The sequence below is a fragment of the Bactrocera latifrons genome, unplaced genomic scaffold, assembly GCF_001853355.1.
Source record: "Bactrocera latifrons isolate USDA-ARS-PBARC rearing strain unplaced genomic scaffold, ASM185335v1 scaffold_10, whole genome shotgun sequence".
Lineage (NCBI taxonomy): Eukaryota > Metazoa > Arthropoda > Insecta > Diptera > Tephritidae > Bactrocera > Bactrocera latifrons.
In genome coordinates this window covers 2,567,569-2,581,184 of record NW_017534408.1, presented here as the reverse complement: position 1 = coordinate 2,581,184, position 13,616 = coordinate 2,567,569, and the positions used below count along the sequence as shown (strand labels likewise).

Below are 13,616 nucleotides of genomic sequence, written 5' to 3'. Positions count from 1 at the left end.
ACCTCGAGTACTCTCAGACTGAGGCCTGTCTCTTATACACATCTAGATGTGTATAAGAGACAGCGTCCATGCCGCTGCACCATATAGGATGACGAAGATGATGAGTGACTTGTAAAGATTAGTCTTTGTTCGTCGAGAGATGACTTTACTTCTCAGTTACCTACGTAGTCCGAAGTAACACCTGTTGGAAAGATTTATTCTGTGTTGGATTTCGAGGCTGACGTTGTTGTTGGTGCTGGTTCGATAATAGGCGAGATTATCTGCGACTTCATAGTAATGACTGTCAACAGTCACGTGGAAGCCAAGTTGCGAATGCAACGACTGCTTGTTCGATGACAGGAGAAATTTCGTCTTGTCCTCGTCCACTATATACCAGCTGTAAACTCTTATAGAYGATTATTACTGCTCCATTCAGCTCYTCAGCTCGAATTATTTTCTACAGGAGTAGATKGAAGAAGTCCACGATAGGGAGTCATCTTGTCTGAAACCTCGTTTGGTATCAAATGGCTCGGTGAAGTCATTCCCTCTCTTTTGCGGTCGATTGTAGGTTGAATTAATTTCTTTTTTTTAACTTTTTCTTAAAGTTTTACCCAAAATTGGTGTCGCGTTATGTGAAKGTGAACATCAATGAAAGAAACCGATAAGTTGAAGAACTCGCGTCATAAACCATTTCAAAAAAAGACTTAAAAGTGACTAGGTTAAAATGATCTCATTCAAATGAGAAACAGCTGAACCATTGAATAATTTTAAGGTGTCGAAACTGCACACCATACAAYCGGTATCAAAGTGTTGGAGGATCATTATAGCAAATGTATTAGACTAGATGGAGATTATATAAAAAAGGCTTGCATATAATATCTAGTCATTATCTATATAGCCAAAAATATGTATGAAATTCATACCGTCACACATAATTAATCTTATACAAAGCTGAAAATAAGTACTATTATTTATCCAATTTATCAACGAAGATACAAAGTTTAGGCGTGAATATACAGATGCCTCATTTAAGTAGCTGAATAATCCTTATGGTGAACAATATTATGATTTAAAACTTGTGCATAATGATTATACAAGGCCTTCGCATATATCTCGAGTCGTCGTCGGTCTTTCCCACAGTACACTTTCATGGAGATTCAACGTAAAATTCATAAAATTTCCATGTTTGTATTACATAAACTTTGTATTTGTAAGAACTAAAAAACCTTATTTTTGTTAACAGTACAAAGTTTTTATGTACAAAGTTAAGTTATATAATATTGGTAGTATGTCTGTATGTATATTGGAATTTTATGCGATCCTTTTAGAAACCTGATATAATGCCGTATGCCTCCAATGTGCTAACCGTTAGATAAATAAACCAAAGTGCAAATAATATAATGCYATGCAACCACTTAACTCCCACAGGACCGCCAAGCTCTCCGCCTATGGATGCCTTGCGACGATAAACTATTATCGCGAACCCGATAACCGCTTCGGCCAGATAGAGCACCGTTGAAAAGAGCAAACTGTAGAAATATTTAAAAGATTGAAATGCGTTAAGTATATAATGCTTATGCTTTAGAAGATAAGTGAAAATCAAAGCTTAATTCAAAATGTTTCCATTAAAACAAGTAGACTTAAACTACTTGGACTATTGAATATCATCTAGTTTTGTGTATCATATTTACTTACGATCCTACAGGCACATAAAATATAGTTCCGTGCATGGCGTGATATATGGCTGCCATAGACCATGCTATACCGATACCAAGAAACACATTCACCGCATTACTGCCCGTGACATTGCCAATAGCATTGTCGGCGGTTTTGTCATGTATGGCGGCCACTTTGCTGGCGAATGTATCTAGTAWAATGAAATTATGAATAAATATTGGATGAAAAATGAAAGCAAAAAGCGAATAATATACTAACATAGAACAAAGAATTGTTGTAAAGTGAGCTAAGACACCTGTTATTAATCGATTACCTGGTAAACTGGTGCCTAATGCTACTAAACAAATCGCTGTAACCGAGTCTAGTACGCCCAATGTACAACCGAAGTGCGATGAAACATCCGTGAGAACGGCAGTACAAATTGCTACCAGGATCATCGAGATTAAGAAACATGGATATCCATTACAGATTTCTGAAAATATAACATAAAAAATAATACTTAAATATTTTATATATAATCAACAAAACAAAAATAATTTATATGAAAAGTTCGTAAAGTTTTCCGTTGAAGAGTCGATTCGGCACATTTTACGTCGAGATCTTAAAGCAAAAGCGTACAAAACATAGCTTGTCCAAAGATTGAAGCTGCTTGACCCAGCCAAGCAACATCGCTGCGCTGTATGGGCTCCTAAAAAGTGCTATGAAGATTCAACGTTTTCGTGCCAAATTTGATTCAGCGCTAAGRCCCATTTCTGGCTCAATAATAAAGATGCAAAATSTGAAGTATACGCGGACTRTCTCGCTTCGATTCAGACCTTGGACCAAAACGTCACACATGTCATTCGCCAGTCACCAGTCGAAATGCTTGAATARTTCATCGAAAATTGCACTCAACGGATGCAGCATTTTAGACGTAACCGCGGCCAATGTTTGAAAGAGATAATCTTCAAAAAGTAAATTCCATACAATATAATTTAMTATAAGATTGATAATAAACATTTSCCATGAAATTTGAAGTTTCTGTGCTTCATCGTTAAAGTACGGAACCTCGAAATGCGTCATACAAGTAAAGTATGCCGCATTGCTTACGGTCAGCCGGCTCATGATTTTAGGTCATAGGAATGCGACTCAACGTCACTACGAAAGTGGTGTCGTACTCGATCAACTCAGACGGAATTGGCAATGAGACGAGAAAAGARGAGCYGTTCGRAAATAATCACAACTTMCCCRATAGAGAATAATAGACCAATGGTTTTGTAATCGATAGTTCCGACGCCGGTAATCTTCATATTCACCGACGGATTAAGAGTTGAAATAGGACCAGGAACGGGTTTCTGCTAAGTAATATTTCGTACATAGAAGTGGGCTTCAAACTAAATGACTTAAGGAGCACAATGAGACTGATACGTATAAGCCTATCGTAACTTAAGCCAAAAAAATTTTAAGTTGTACGTTATGTTTCGACAAAGTGCCTTGAAACTATCAAAAATTTGATGTGTACTCCTAGTTTACCTGTGTGCCTGAATACGTGAGACCTATGACAGAAGTCTGAAACTATTCTTCTCTTACCAGCAGCCTCTAAAACTATAATCCAATAAGATTTTTAAACAAAAAATCTATTGGTCAATGTGGAATTAATCTACAGAGATAGGGATCMCATTACCTCAGTCTCACCCAGCGGKCTCCTGRAACTGTTCAGGAATGTCACAAATATGTGATATAGGGGAGAGCACAATAGACCATAAGTTGCAGTACAAAGCCTCAATTTTCCTATCTATTTAATGTCGAATTAAAACCACTACAACTACGGAAAGGAAAACATTGCTGAGAGCCGAGAGCTAACTAAATACCTTTCGACCTCCAGCCAGAATATTGCAACTGCTACAGGTAATTGACCAGCGCTTACCAAACTCATGTGAGGCTTAACCATTGAACAATAAACCGCAGCGAGATGGGGGTGATCCAAACAGTTCCCAGTGTACTTATAGTGAAACTAAAGCTCTTAACTTTCTAAGCCAACCAGCTTTAACTTTAGCGTTGGAAAGTGTAAAAAATGAGCTAGAAAACTATTTAACCGCCGAAAGCGATTTACAAAATAATTTTAGACTGGAGAGTCTAGGACGCACACTCTTTCGATACTCCTGAGCTAGAATAATATAAAAACTACAGCCACTACTTACTTGCTGGTGGTATTATAGAAAAGCAGATTTTCCAAAAAATCGTCAAAAAATGCATAAAATATTCGCAACCGCTGGGWCCAGTATCGGCGTCGTCCTCATCTTCCTCATATTCAATATCATCATCAGCATCATCCACGTCAAGTCCTCCCCCACCTAAATGCGGGAAATAATAGTAATATACAATATAAATAAATTWATGAACAGATTTAAACCTGAAACTGTCATGGCGTCAAAAAATTGCTCCTTCCACGAGGTGGTACCAATCAGCTTTGAGGCATTCGCTGTTTGAACYAGCCTGTTAACTATTTGCTATGGARTAAAATATATCATATTAGATTGTACATAAAATTGTTATAGTTTTTGTCTCTAAAAAGATGTTTTACTTTAAATTCTTCATTTTCTACAATGTGACACAGTATTTTTGTTGTTTCTGCCAATTTCGGTAGGCCAGCCAAAAGAATATTATCGCGAAAAGTTCTTTCTTCGTCAGGCTTTTGTTGAACTTCGCGTATTCGTAGTAARAAAGGATCGTCTGTTTAGAATATAGGGAACGCAGTTAATATTTAGTAATATCAAATTTGAAAAAGTCAAAAGGCAATTATAAGTGTTTTAAAAATAATAGGGGTTTCAGTTTAAGCTAAATTATTAACATTATTAGTAACATACTTACTATTTTAAAACAGTTATCTAAGCAGTAATATATGTGAGCTTACCTTCCGATACTCTTGGTTGACCAAGATGCACCTCGAAGGTTACATTCTTTTCAAAGCTATGCTCTTCGATGATTTCAATTTCTATAGAAAGCCTGTGATGGTACAAAATACCAAATATTACATTCATATTTCTCTATATATATTCATATATGACATTTACTTACTCATACACACCATTATCGAATATCAGTTCACCTTTCACATCCATATATTCCTTGCCCGATGTGGCCGTTTTCGCTTTGGTGTAATAAGGTACAATGATTTTGCAGCGTACGCCCGAATAACGTTTCACTTTCACTTCGTAGATGCCCACATTTTCGGGTATGATGTGTTCTTTCTCTTTGAATTCGAAAATGCCACAATGATCATCGTCTAAAATCATGACGGTCGCTACTTTGGGCGTGATGATTACAGCATCATCGCTGGGTTTCTTGAGATGCACATAAAAATGTTCGTCTTCTTCGAAAACATCGTCATCAACAATAGTGATTTTGATAATTTGCTCTTCAATACCCGGTGAAAATTCGAGTACACCACTTACGGGTATGTAATCTGAACCAGCTTCGGCTGTGCCATCTTCAGTGTAGTATTCGACTTTGGTGAAATTCGCTAAACTACCAGCACGAATCACATGCAGCTCCACATCGCCAACACTTTCCAAGACCGTATAATGGCCGGGTTCGAAATACAAACGTGTCTCAATATCATCATCAATCTCTGGTTCCTCCTCTTCTACTTGCATGCGATATACGGCCTTAGCCTGATCAATTTCCACAGCTGCATAATCACGTGCTTTTCTCAACACACCACCGGCGCCCATGAGGCGACGTGTTGAATGTACGCGATAGAAAGCTCTCGACTTCGAGCTCTCCCGTATTAGATGCTCTTGTGCCATTGCTTGTATCTTTTCCAAATCATATTGCGGATGTCTGCGATATAATTCCTTCAGTTTGGTGATGTATTCACGTCGTTGTTCCTCGAAATCACGCATTTCTGGTGTTTCAATTAAATCTTTAATACTCGAACGTATTGGCTCCGCCACACGATCCGGCGATTCTATGGAGCTCATGGCAACGCCTGGTCGATATGCATCATCTTTGTAACATCTCGGACAGAAGAGACGTCGTTCCGTGATGTAGGAATGATAAACGAAAATCGGAAAGGATATCAATGTTACCAAAGCCTCCCATATATCGATAACGTTCGGTGTTATATACTTTGTTATCATGCACATCCACACATACGCAAATACCGACCAAAGAGCTGTCACCACAAATACACGAAAGTGTTGTATTCTGCGCACTTGACCTTTCGGTATGACAACTATACAAATGCCAATAATGACAAATAAGTTGTATGCTGCCGAGCCGACGATTGTACCTGGACCTAAGTCGCCAGCTTCAAAGTTCTTCTGAAACATTTCGATAATGGAAAGTAAAATTTCTGGTGCACTCGATCCTAAAGCCATTAGTGTCAAATTAGCTACAGTCTCATTCCACATATGTACCGTTATGGTTTCTCTCTGGCCATTTTTATTGAGTACGTTTACATGTCTCTCACTGGATGTGATCACCTCAATACCCTCCATAAATCGATCCGATACAATGGCCACACCAATAAATAAATAAACCATTGCAAGAAAGTAAATTATGCCTCGAAGTATACGTTCTACCGGTGATATGCCCGTCAAGGGACGCCAAGCTCGTAAGATGAGACCATCTTTGCAAATCAAATCATTATGACTTTCATTCTCATTTCGTTCATTTTGATCTGATATTGTACGTTTGGACACAGGAGGTAYATTCGACGTTGGCTCTGTAGGCGTAATTATGGGTTCTATTTGATCTAGAATGGATTTTTCCGTTGGGTGAACAATCCGAAATCCTGTTGCCTTTTTATCTTTAGAATCTGGAACCTCTGTATCCGTAGAAGTCACCGGTGCTGGTGTAGCTTTTTCCTCTGGCGACGGTTTAGAGATGGGTTCAACATCCGGAATTTCTGGAACCTCTGTACTCGTAGAAGCCACCGCTGGTGGTGTTGTTGCTTCTTCTGTCGGCGGTTTTGTCGGTATTGCCTTGGGTTCAACATCCGGAATTTCTGGAACCTCTGTACTCGTAGAAGCCACCGTTGCTAGTGTTGTTTTTTCTTCTAGCGGCGGTTTTGGAGCGGGAAATTGTTGAACATTTGGTTTTTTTCGCGCAGGAAAGGATTGAACATCCCCGTCACTGGATGCCATGCAAATGAGTAAAAATAATAGACCGAGCAAACTAACGAACTTCGCTGACAAATTCAATTTGTGATTCTTGGCTAAAAATTTCATTGCAATTTCTTTATYGAGCAATTCATTAAATCTTTTTCAAATAATTGTTGGTTTTGAGTAGTCTTTTGAAAATGCTGATATCACTGGGACTTGAGGTGTTATGTGCTTATGCTTTAATGACTCTAATACACTTCACTATTATTTTTTTTATTTTTTCTTTTGTTGACATTCGCACTTCAATTGATTTGCTGTGAAAAAGTCCAATTACTTTCTTTAAATATAAATATGAATTTGATTTTTTGGATTTCACTTCTTTGAAATTATCGAATTTTTTTTGCTGTAGACACATCCTTTAGTTAATCTTAAACCCACATGCTATCCATACGAAAAGGTATGGATATGTTTAAAATACAATTAACTTCCGTTAGATACAATTCGAAAAACAAAAAAACACTAAAAATAGTTCGTGTTAGCAATTTTTCTTTTTAAAAAGACACAAAATATATTCGAGCAATGAGCTTCTTTTTTACATATGTACATACATATGTAACTTCTGACTTTTCTAAGGTTTGAGTTTTTGAAAGTTTAGCAAGCACTTTAATGTAAATCGGCACAGATGGAGTCACAGAAAATATATTTTAAGTTATTTTCGAGAATATTTTTTTGCCATAATTTGAATATCCCTAAGTTTCTTGCTAAAGGTTAAACTTTGAATACTTAACCAACTAATTTCTTGATGAAAAATAACCCTGATTTTCTTGACTGTACTTTATGGATTATAAAACTTGGCTCACACCCTCGCACCAAATCCATTCAGCATGCTTATGGTAAAGAGTTTTTCATTTTTTCAGAATCGCTCTTTTTGATTGTTGTTGTCTGAATTTTATTCAGTTTGGTTTGCCACTTTACAATTAAGAGACTAATTCCGGAATAGCGTTTGCAAGTCGTGGAAGTTTATTACCAAAATATTGGCTTGGTCCGCARGATGCATCGCGTACTGCGTTTAAGTATTACAATTAACCATGGTCCGATATCACACTACATTTACTGTAGTGGATAATGYACATTCTCAGAGATTCGTACAGTGCGCTGCGAATACGCTATCGAAGAAGATCCGAAAGAGTCCATCCGGCATAGAACTAAACAATTGAAGCTATGCTATTCACTTTATGAAATATTTTCCGAAGAGAGCTTGCCTTGCGGGCATACAAAATCCAACTACTGATGTAGATTTTGACAAGAAATGTTTGTTCAACGATCAAGCTCACTTTTGGATGAATTGGTTATTGCGTTAATAAATAAAATTGCCTCATTTGGAGCGATAGTAATACACAATCCATTGTTAAGACAAAGTATCAAGGTTTGTAATGTTCTATGGGCAGAGCTAATCAATGGTTGACTCAAAAATGAAGCCGGCCATAATGTTACAGTCAAAAGGAAATGCTAAAGAGCCATGATTAAAGAGTTTTCCGTACTGTAATTGGAGCATGTTGATGTGGATGATATTTGGTTTCAATAATACGGCGACTTATGTCGCAAAGCCCTATTTGTTGGCTCTATGGTATATAAAGCAATATATTGGAGGAAGATTTTGATACCCGAAAAAGTTTGTGATTTAATTCCACATTTGCGTTTAGACTTGTACTAAGTAGTTATAATATTATATGTAATTAATTAATTAATATAATTTAAAAAAAATTCAGGTACAACCGAGCATATATTATATATGTATAACTCATTCAACGGAAACACATATTCGGCATAAGGTTTGTTAGAGAACCGAAAATGATTATACTTGTGTACTCATGGGAGTTGGGCTAGTTGGGACCTTATTTTATCTATTAACTATTGTCAAGCCGCATACTAAGAAAAGGAAATGTTCCTTGACATTAGTTATAAGAGAGCTAGGTCAAGTTTTCCCGCATTTTTGGTCTAGATACAAACTGCTTTGAGTAAAAAACCGTCGCTCATTTTCATTAAGATAACTAAAGTTGGCTGATATAATATATGCGGTACAAAGTCACCCGGACGTTCGCACATCTTTGTATTAAGTATATGAGGGCTAAGGAAAGAGAAATCTTAGCAGTATTCAACCCATTTTGAATAAACAGCAACACTATTGTCAGGAAAGGTTGCTGTCTRAATTTCAATTTTATATCCACGCATTTCTATAGATATTGGGGTCCACATATTCGGTAGCTAGGAGTTTGAACAGTTTTCGTTGGATTTGGGTAATGTTTGGTGTGAAATTTGATCCCCTTATATTAATTCCTTCTTGACTTATGAAAGTAAAATGATCAAATGGAATTTAAAATTGTGTTATATAGGAAGAAGGCGTGGCTGTAAACCGATTTCGACTCTTTTCACACTGTCACAAGAAAATGTCCGAGGAATGTCACGTGTCAAATGTGGTTGAAATCGTTGCTACGTGCCCCGAGACRTGTGTTTTGTGTCCGTGGCAGTGATTTGATTACGCCCATCTACCGCCTTATCATTACGTGCCTTACTTATTTTGCCTAGAAATCATTTGTGCAAAGTTCCACTTAGATATCTCAATTTTTACTCAAGTTACGGCTCGCACGGACAGACGGACGAGACAGTCACTCGGATTTCAACTCCTCTCATCATTCTAATAATTTATATATATAGTATATATAAAGTATATATACACTTATACATATACATATATATAGTCTATATATATATAAATCTATAGGTATATTGATAAAGAGATCGTTAGGAGAACTAAACTATTATACTCCGTAGCAACATGTTGCAAACGTATAAAAATTAAACCAACTAAAAACACGGGTTCGAAGTACCGCTGATTCATAATAAATGGACGGAACCATTAACATAGTTCTTTAAATTTTTCATAAAATTTAATTTCTACCTTGTGAGCAGCTGTAGTCTCCTTGTAATGACCATTATCGTTGTGCAGATCAATTTAATCATAAATACTTCGGCAATTTAGGCTAATTGCTTGCACCCAATCTATTACCCTCTATAAAAAACACGCCAAGCGCTTATGTAACGTGGTTATCGCCAAAGAGCCGCAGAGCATATTATTAAAGAACACGTGTTCCGCTAAAGTTTCTACCATAAAATTATTTTGAAAATCTTCAAAATGTAATGCTGTAAAAAAGCGCGAGCGTTTCATCGACAACAAAACTGCAGTGCAATAAATAAACGGTTGACCCCCCACTTCACTAATTTTGTATCAATGTGCATGTCTTTACCTACAACCACGATTAGAACAAAASTGCTGCAGCATTGTGAAACATGCTTATTTTTATACAAACCAGAAAAATAATGTTTATGGACTGCATGCTTGTCTAGACTCTAGAAGCATGCTCTTGCATGTATTTTTACTCACCAAGAAACATCTAAACTTTTATAAATAACTGCATAATCTTGTTGTGTATTTACAAAAAAAAAAAAAAAAAAAAAATGAGTGTTCTCTTAAAATTTGTGGTCCGGCCTTTCACTCCAATCAAGAATAACATTTCAAAATCAAAAGTATTGAGTAAAACAAATTGTAAATGTAAAGTCAATATGAATTGACTAGCAGGCATAGTGGCATACAGAGTGCCCTACACTACTATTACGATCGCTACGATTAGGCGAAGCGCATATATGTGCATAGCAGTGGCGGAGAGACCGTGAGTGAAAGAGMACGAAAATGTACTTAAGCAACAGTGTTGGTCTTACTCAAAGTAGTTCCATAAGACTGTAAAAACTTAAAATTTAAAGAAACTTGTCTTCCAGCGTAAACTTGGAAAGATTTCCCCTCTCACAGATTKCACAAAAAATAGTTGGTGAAAGTTTCTAGTCAAGTAAGGCTCCAGAAACCAATGTTCTGTGGAAATCTACCGTAATTTTTGTTAAGAAGTGGGTTATTTAAAATTGAACAAACTTTTGACCACTAAGTGTTGAAATAATCCTAATCAATAGTTAAATTCACTCACTCTCTAACCTCAATTTTAGCAAAAGAAACGCACTCATTCAAAACTGCATTAGTCTATTGGAGGCATCTCTTCTCTATAACGCAATTATGGACCCTGCTATCGCTGGTGTAGCGCACATTAGTGTGACAGCGGCACTAGCGACTCATCACATTACGTTAGGTACTCATAGAGCAGACGCCGCCGAACTACCGTGAGTTACCACTGCACTCATTAGAATTAGTTCGAGTGCGTTGTTTCGCGGGTCGGCATCGGACAATTCGTCGGCAAACTTATGTGAACCGTCTGTKGTGGGCTAGCTAAAAATGTAAAATTACAAAAAAAAATATAAATAAGTTATTTAAATGTAATGTAATATGTGGTGCAACGGTTCGCTGCGCTGTCGTGTGGAACTGTTATAAATATTGTGCAAATGAAAATGCAAATAAAAATATAAAATAATTTTATTCAAAAATCACAAATAAAATATTCGAAAAATTAAAAATAAAAAATTGAAATATTAGAAAAAAAAATAGAAAAATAAAAGGAAATATTTGGAAAAAAATAAAATAAATTACTTAACAAAAGCATATGCATATATAATCCATAACTTCCGTTTCATAACTGCTGATTAAGCGCAAAGCAGGCACAGCGCCTATTAGATTTATGCACCACAATCTGCAAATACGATAAATGCAAGCCCATTTAATATAAAATTCTCAATAGTTGTTGTTTTCKGAGACACTTTTGTTGTTTTCGTAAAAAAAAATCTTGAAAATTCTCTAAAAAAACATGTATTTATTTTGCTGTTAATGTTTATTATATTTTTTCTTGGCATGTGTGCATTTATGCAGATGTGTGAAATATATTTTAGGTCCTCGGCGTTATTTAAAAATAAAAATTAATTATAAATCGCACGAATAAAGTAGTGTGGTTACTTATTATTGTGTTCACGTTTACGCTCTCGTCCCTCTTGTATGCTGCTTATATGTAAAAGAGAAATCACATAATACAGTTGGTTTTCATAATTTCCTTTCAAACCGCCGTTTAGTGGAAATCGCAATAATAAYCAAAAATAAAGAAAATACTTCGATTCCCCTCGTGTCATATATGTAGATATATTTTTTAATTTTATGAACGTCCTTTGTCCACCTTTGAGCTACTCTCCTCGCTACACTCAGCCGCTCTCAACCGGTCTCATAGAAACATCAATTGCTCCTGCTCCGCAATGCCATCAAACAACCGCAAATTGTGCAAATTTTATTTGAGGAATGTGTAATGCAAGTAATTCAACAAAGAAAAATAATTATACATAAAAATACCTTTTCAACACTGGGCTGCGCAGAGTTTTGCTAAGCGGTTAATTGAGATTTTAATGTGAGTGCGCTCGTATCTATGAGTAAAATGTCTCATCAAATTATATGTACGTGTATATATGTATAGTATCATAATTAGGTTTATGAGATTACTCATATTATTCAATATTAGTTTAGTATTGTGAATAAAAATGAAATTCTATAATAGTGTAAAATTTCTAAAGCAAAATACGTTTATTAATTATGATTATTAAAAAGTTGTGATTTCAAATTTATTGGCTGGGATCTTAATTAATTCAGCAGTAATTGTCAACTAGATGTTTGTTGTTTAGAAAATGCTTATGGTAGGTATTTTTCTTTCAAACTGACCTTGTTCAAAATCACTCAATGAATTGAAATCACCTCACTTAGAGTACTTTAGCTAAATCGTGATTTCATTTCACTTTTTCTATATTCAGCTTCGGCTTGTGATTTATGCTAATTATTTATATTAAATTGGATACCATACAACAATTTAAAGAAAAGGGTGTTCAATTTCGATATTTTTTGCTTAAAAATTAACACAGAAACTTCAAATTAAATTAGAGTTATTTATTTTTAATTCATTAATTTTTGAAGATTATCTTGTTGATATTTGTTGGTATTGACTACGTATCAGATGACTCATCCGTTGAGTTCAATATAATTGGCAAACTTTTGTAATATCACAAGACCTTGGTGGCCAATCGACGGTCCCAAAACGAGAACGAGTGACGGTTACATTCACATCGGTATCTTCTTCAGGTTTCCCTTGGTCTCAACTGCGGCAATTTTGCTTGCTTACATAACTGTGAGCCAGAAATGAGCCTTATCGCTAAACAAAATTTGGATGGAAAACGTTCGATCTTGTTGGAACTTTGCAAGATCCCATAGAACGAAGTGATGTCGCTTGCGAAGGTCGAGCAGCGTCAGCTCTTGCACAAGGTGTATTTTATACGCCTTCCTTAAGATCTCGACGTAAAATGCGCCAAGTCATCAGTGCGAGTTGTTGCGAATGGCGCCGAATCGACTCTAAGCGGTCTTGCTGCTTGCTCGAGATGGGTGAAGATGTGAAGAAAGTGAATTTTCGTAGTAAAGTTGAACGAYATGTAAACATTGTTCAGGCTTAAATCTTTCCATGATGAAATGCATAACAATACTGAACACGCGTTATTTATGGTTTTTTTTACCGAGCTCAATCTAGATGACGACAGTGCTTGTACCAAAAAGTGTCGAAATGGGATCAAATGTGACTCTTAGCTCCCATATAATTTTTTTAAAACTTGCTGGTAACTTTATACTGCAGAAGAGAATCTCTTTCTAATACAGTCTATCTTCTTGCTAATGGATGATCTCAAGACAAAACTTCCCTTAGTTTGATATAAAATTTTTCCAACACCTAAGGGTATTTTCGCTGCTTTGATTGTTGCGAGAGTATAAAATATTCAATTCCTCCTGCACTTAGCCCCTCTCTACGAATTTATAAAAAAAAGATTTTTCACGTCATTTTCATMATCAAGCGACTCTTA

The 13,616-nt window shown here is 36.1% G+C and overlaps 2 protein-coding genes across 12 annotated transcripts in view; one reads left to right on the top strand and one right to left on the bottom strand.

Annotated features, from left to right (window-relative positions):
• LOC108966430 (sodium/calcium exchanger 3) overlaps positions 1 to 13,616 on the top strand; it is a 137,485-nt gene that overhangs the window by 15,902 nt on the left and 107,967 nt on the right. For 4 of the 11 annotated variants that reach the window (XM_018929414.1, XM_018929408.1, XM_018929400.1 and 1 more), the window contains exons 1-2: positions 11,000 to 11,081; positions 11,608 to 12,130. The exons of 1 other annotated variant lie outside the window; for it this stretch is intronic. The gene's annotated coding sequence lies outside the window, so the exon portion shown is untranslated. Of the gene's footprint in view, positions 1 to 10,999; positions 11,082 to 11,607; positions 12,177 to 12,341; positions 12,414 to 13,616 lie in introns of those variants that run through there. 6 more of the 11 variants (XM_018929361.1, XM_018929342.1, XM_018929351.1 and 3 more) reach the window with 6 other exon arrangements.
• On the bottom strand, positions 1,251 to 7,269 carry LOC108966423 (sodium/calcium exchanger 3-like). The gene is made up of 8 exons (XM_018929320.1): positions 4,714 to 7,269; positions 4,550 to 4,641; positions 4,220 to 4,368; positions 4,049 to 4,145; positions 3,837 to 3,989; positions 1,970 to 2,128; positions 1,675 to 1,846; positions 1,251 to 1,508 (listed from the first exon to the last, which is right to left on the bottom strand). Exons 1-8 carry the CDS (start codon positions 6,867 to 6,869, stop codon positions 1,304 to 1,306), a joined length of 3,183 nt encoding a protein of 1,060 aa, XP_018784865.1. The 5' UTR covers positions 6,870 to 7,269; the 3' UTR covers positions 1,251 to 1,303.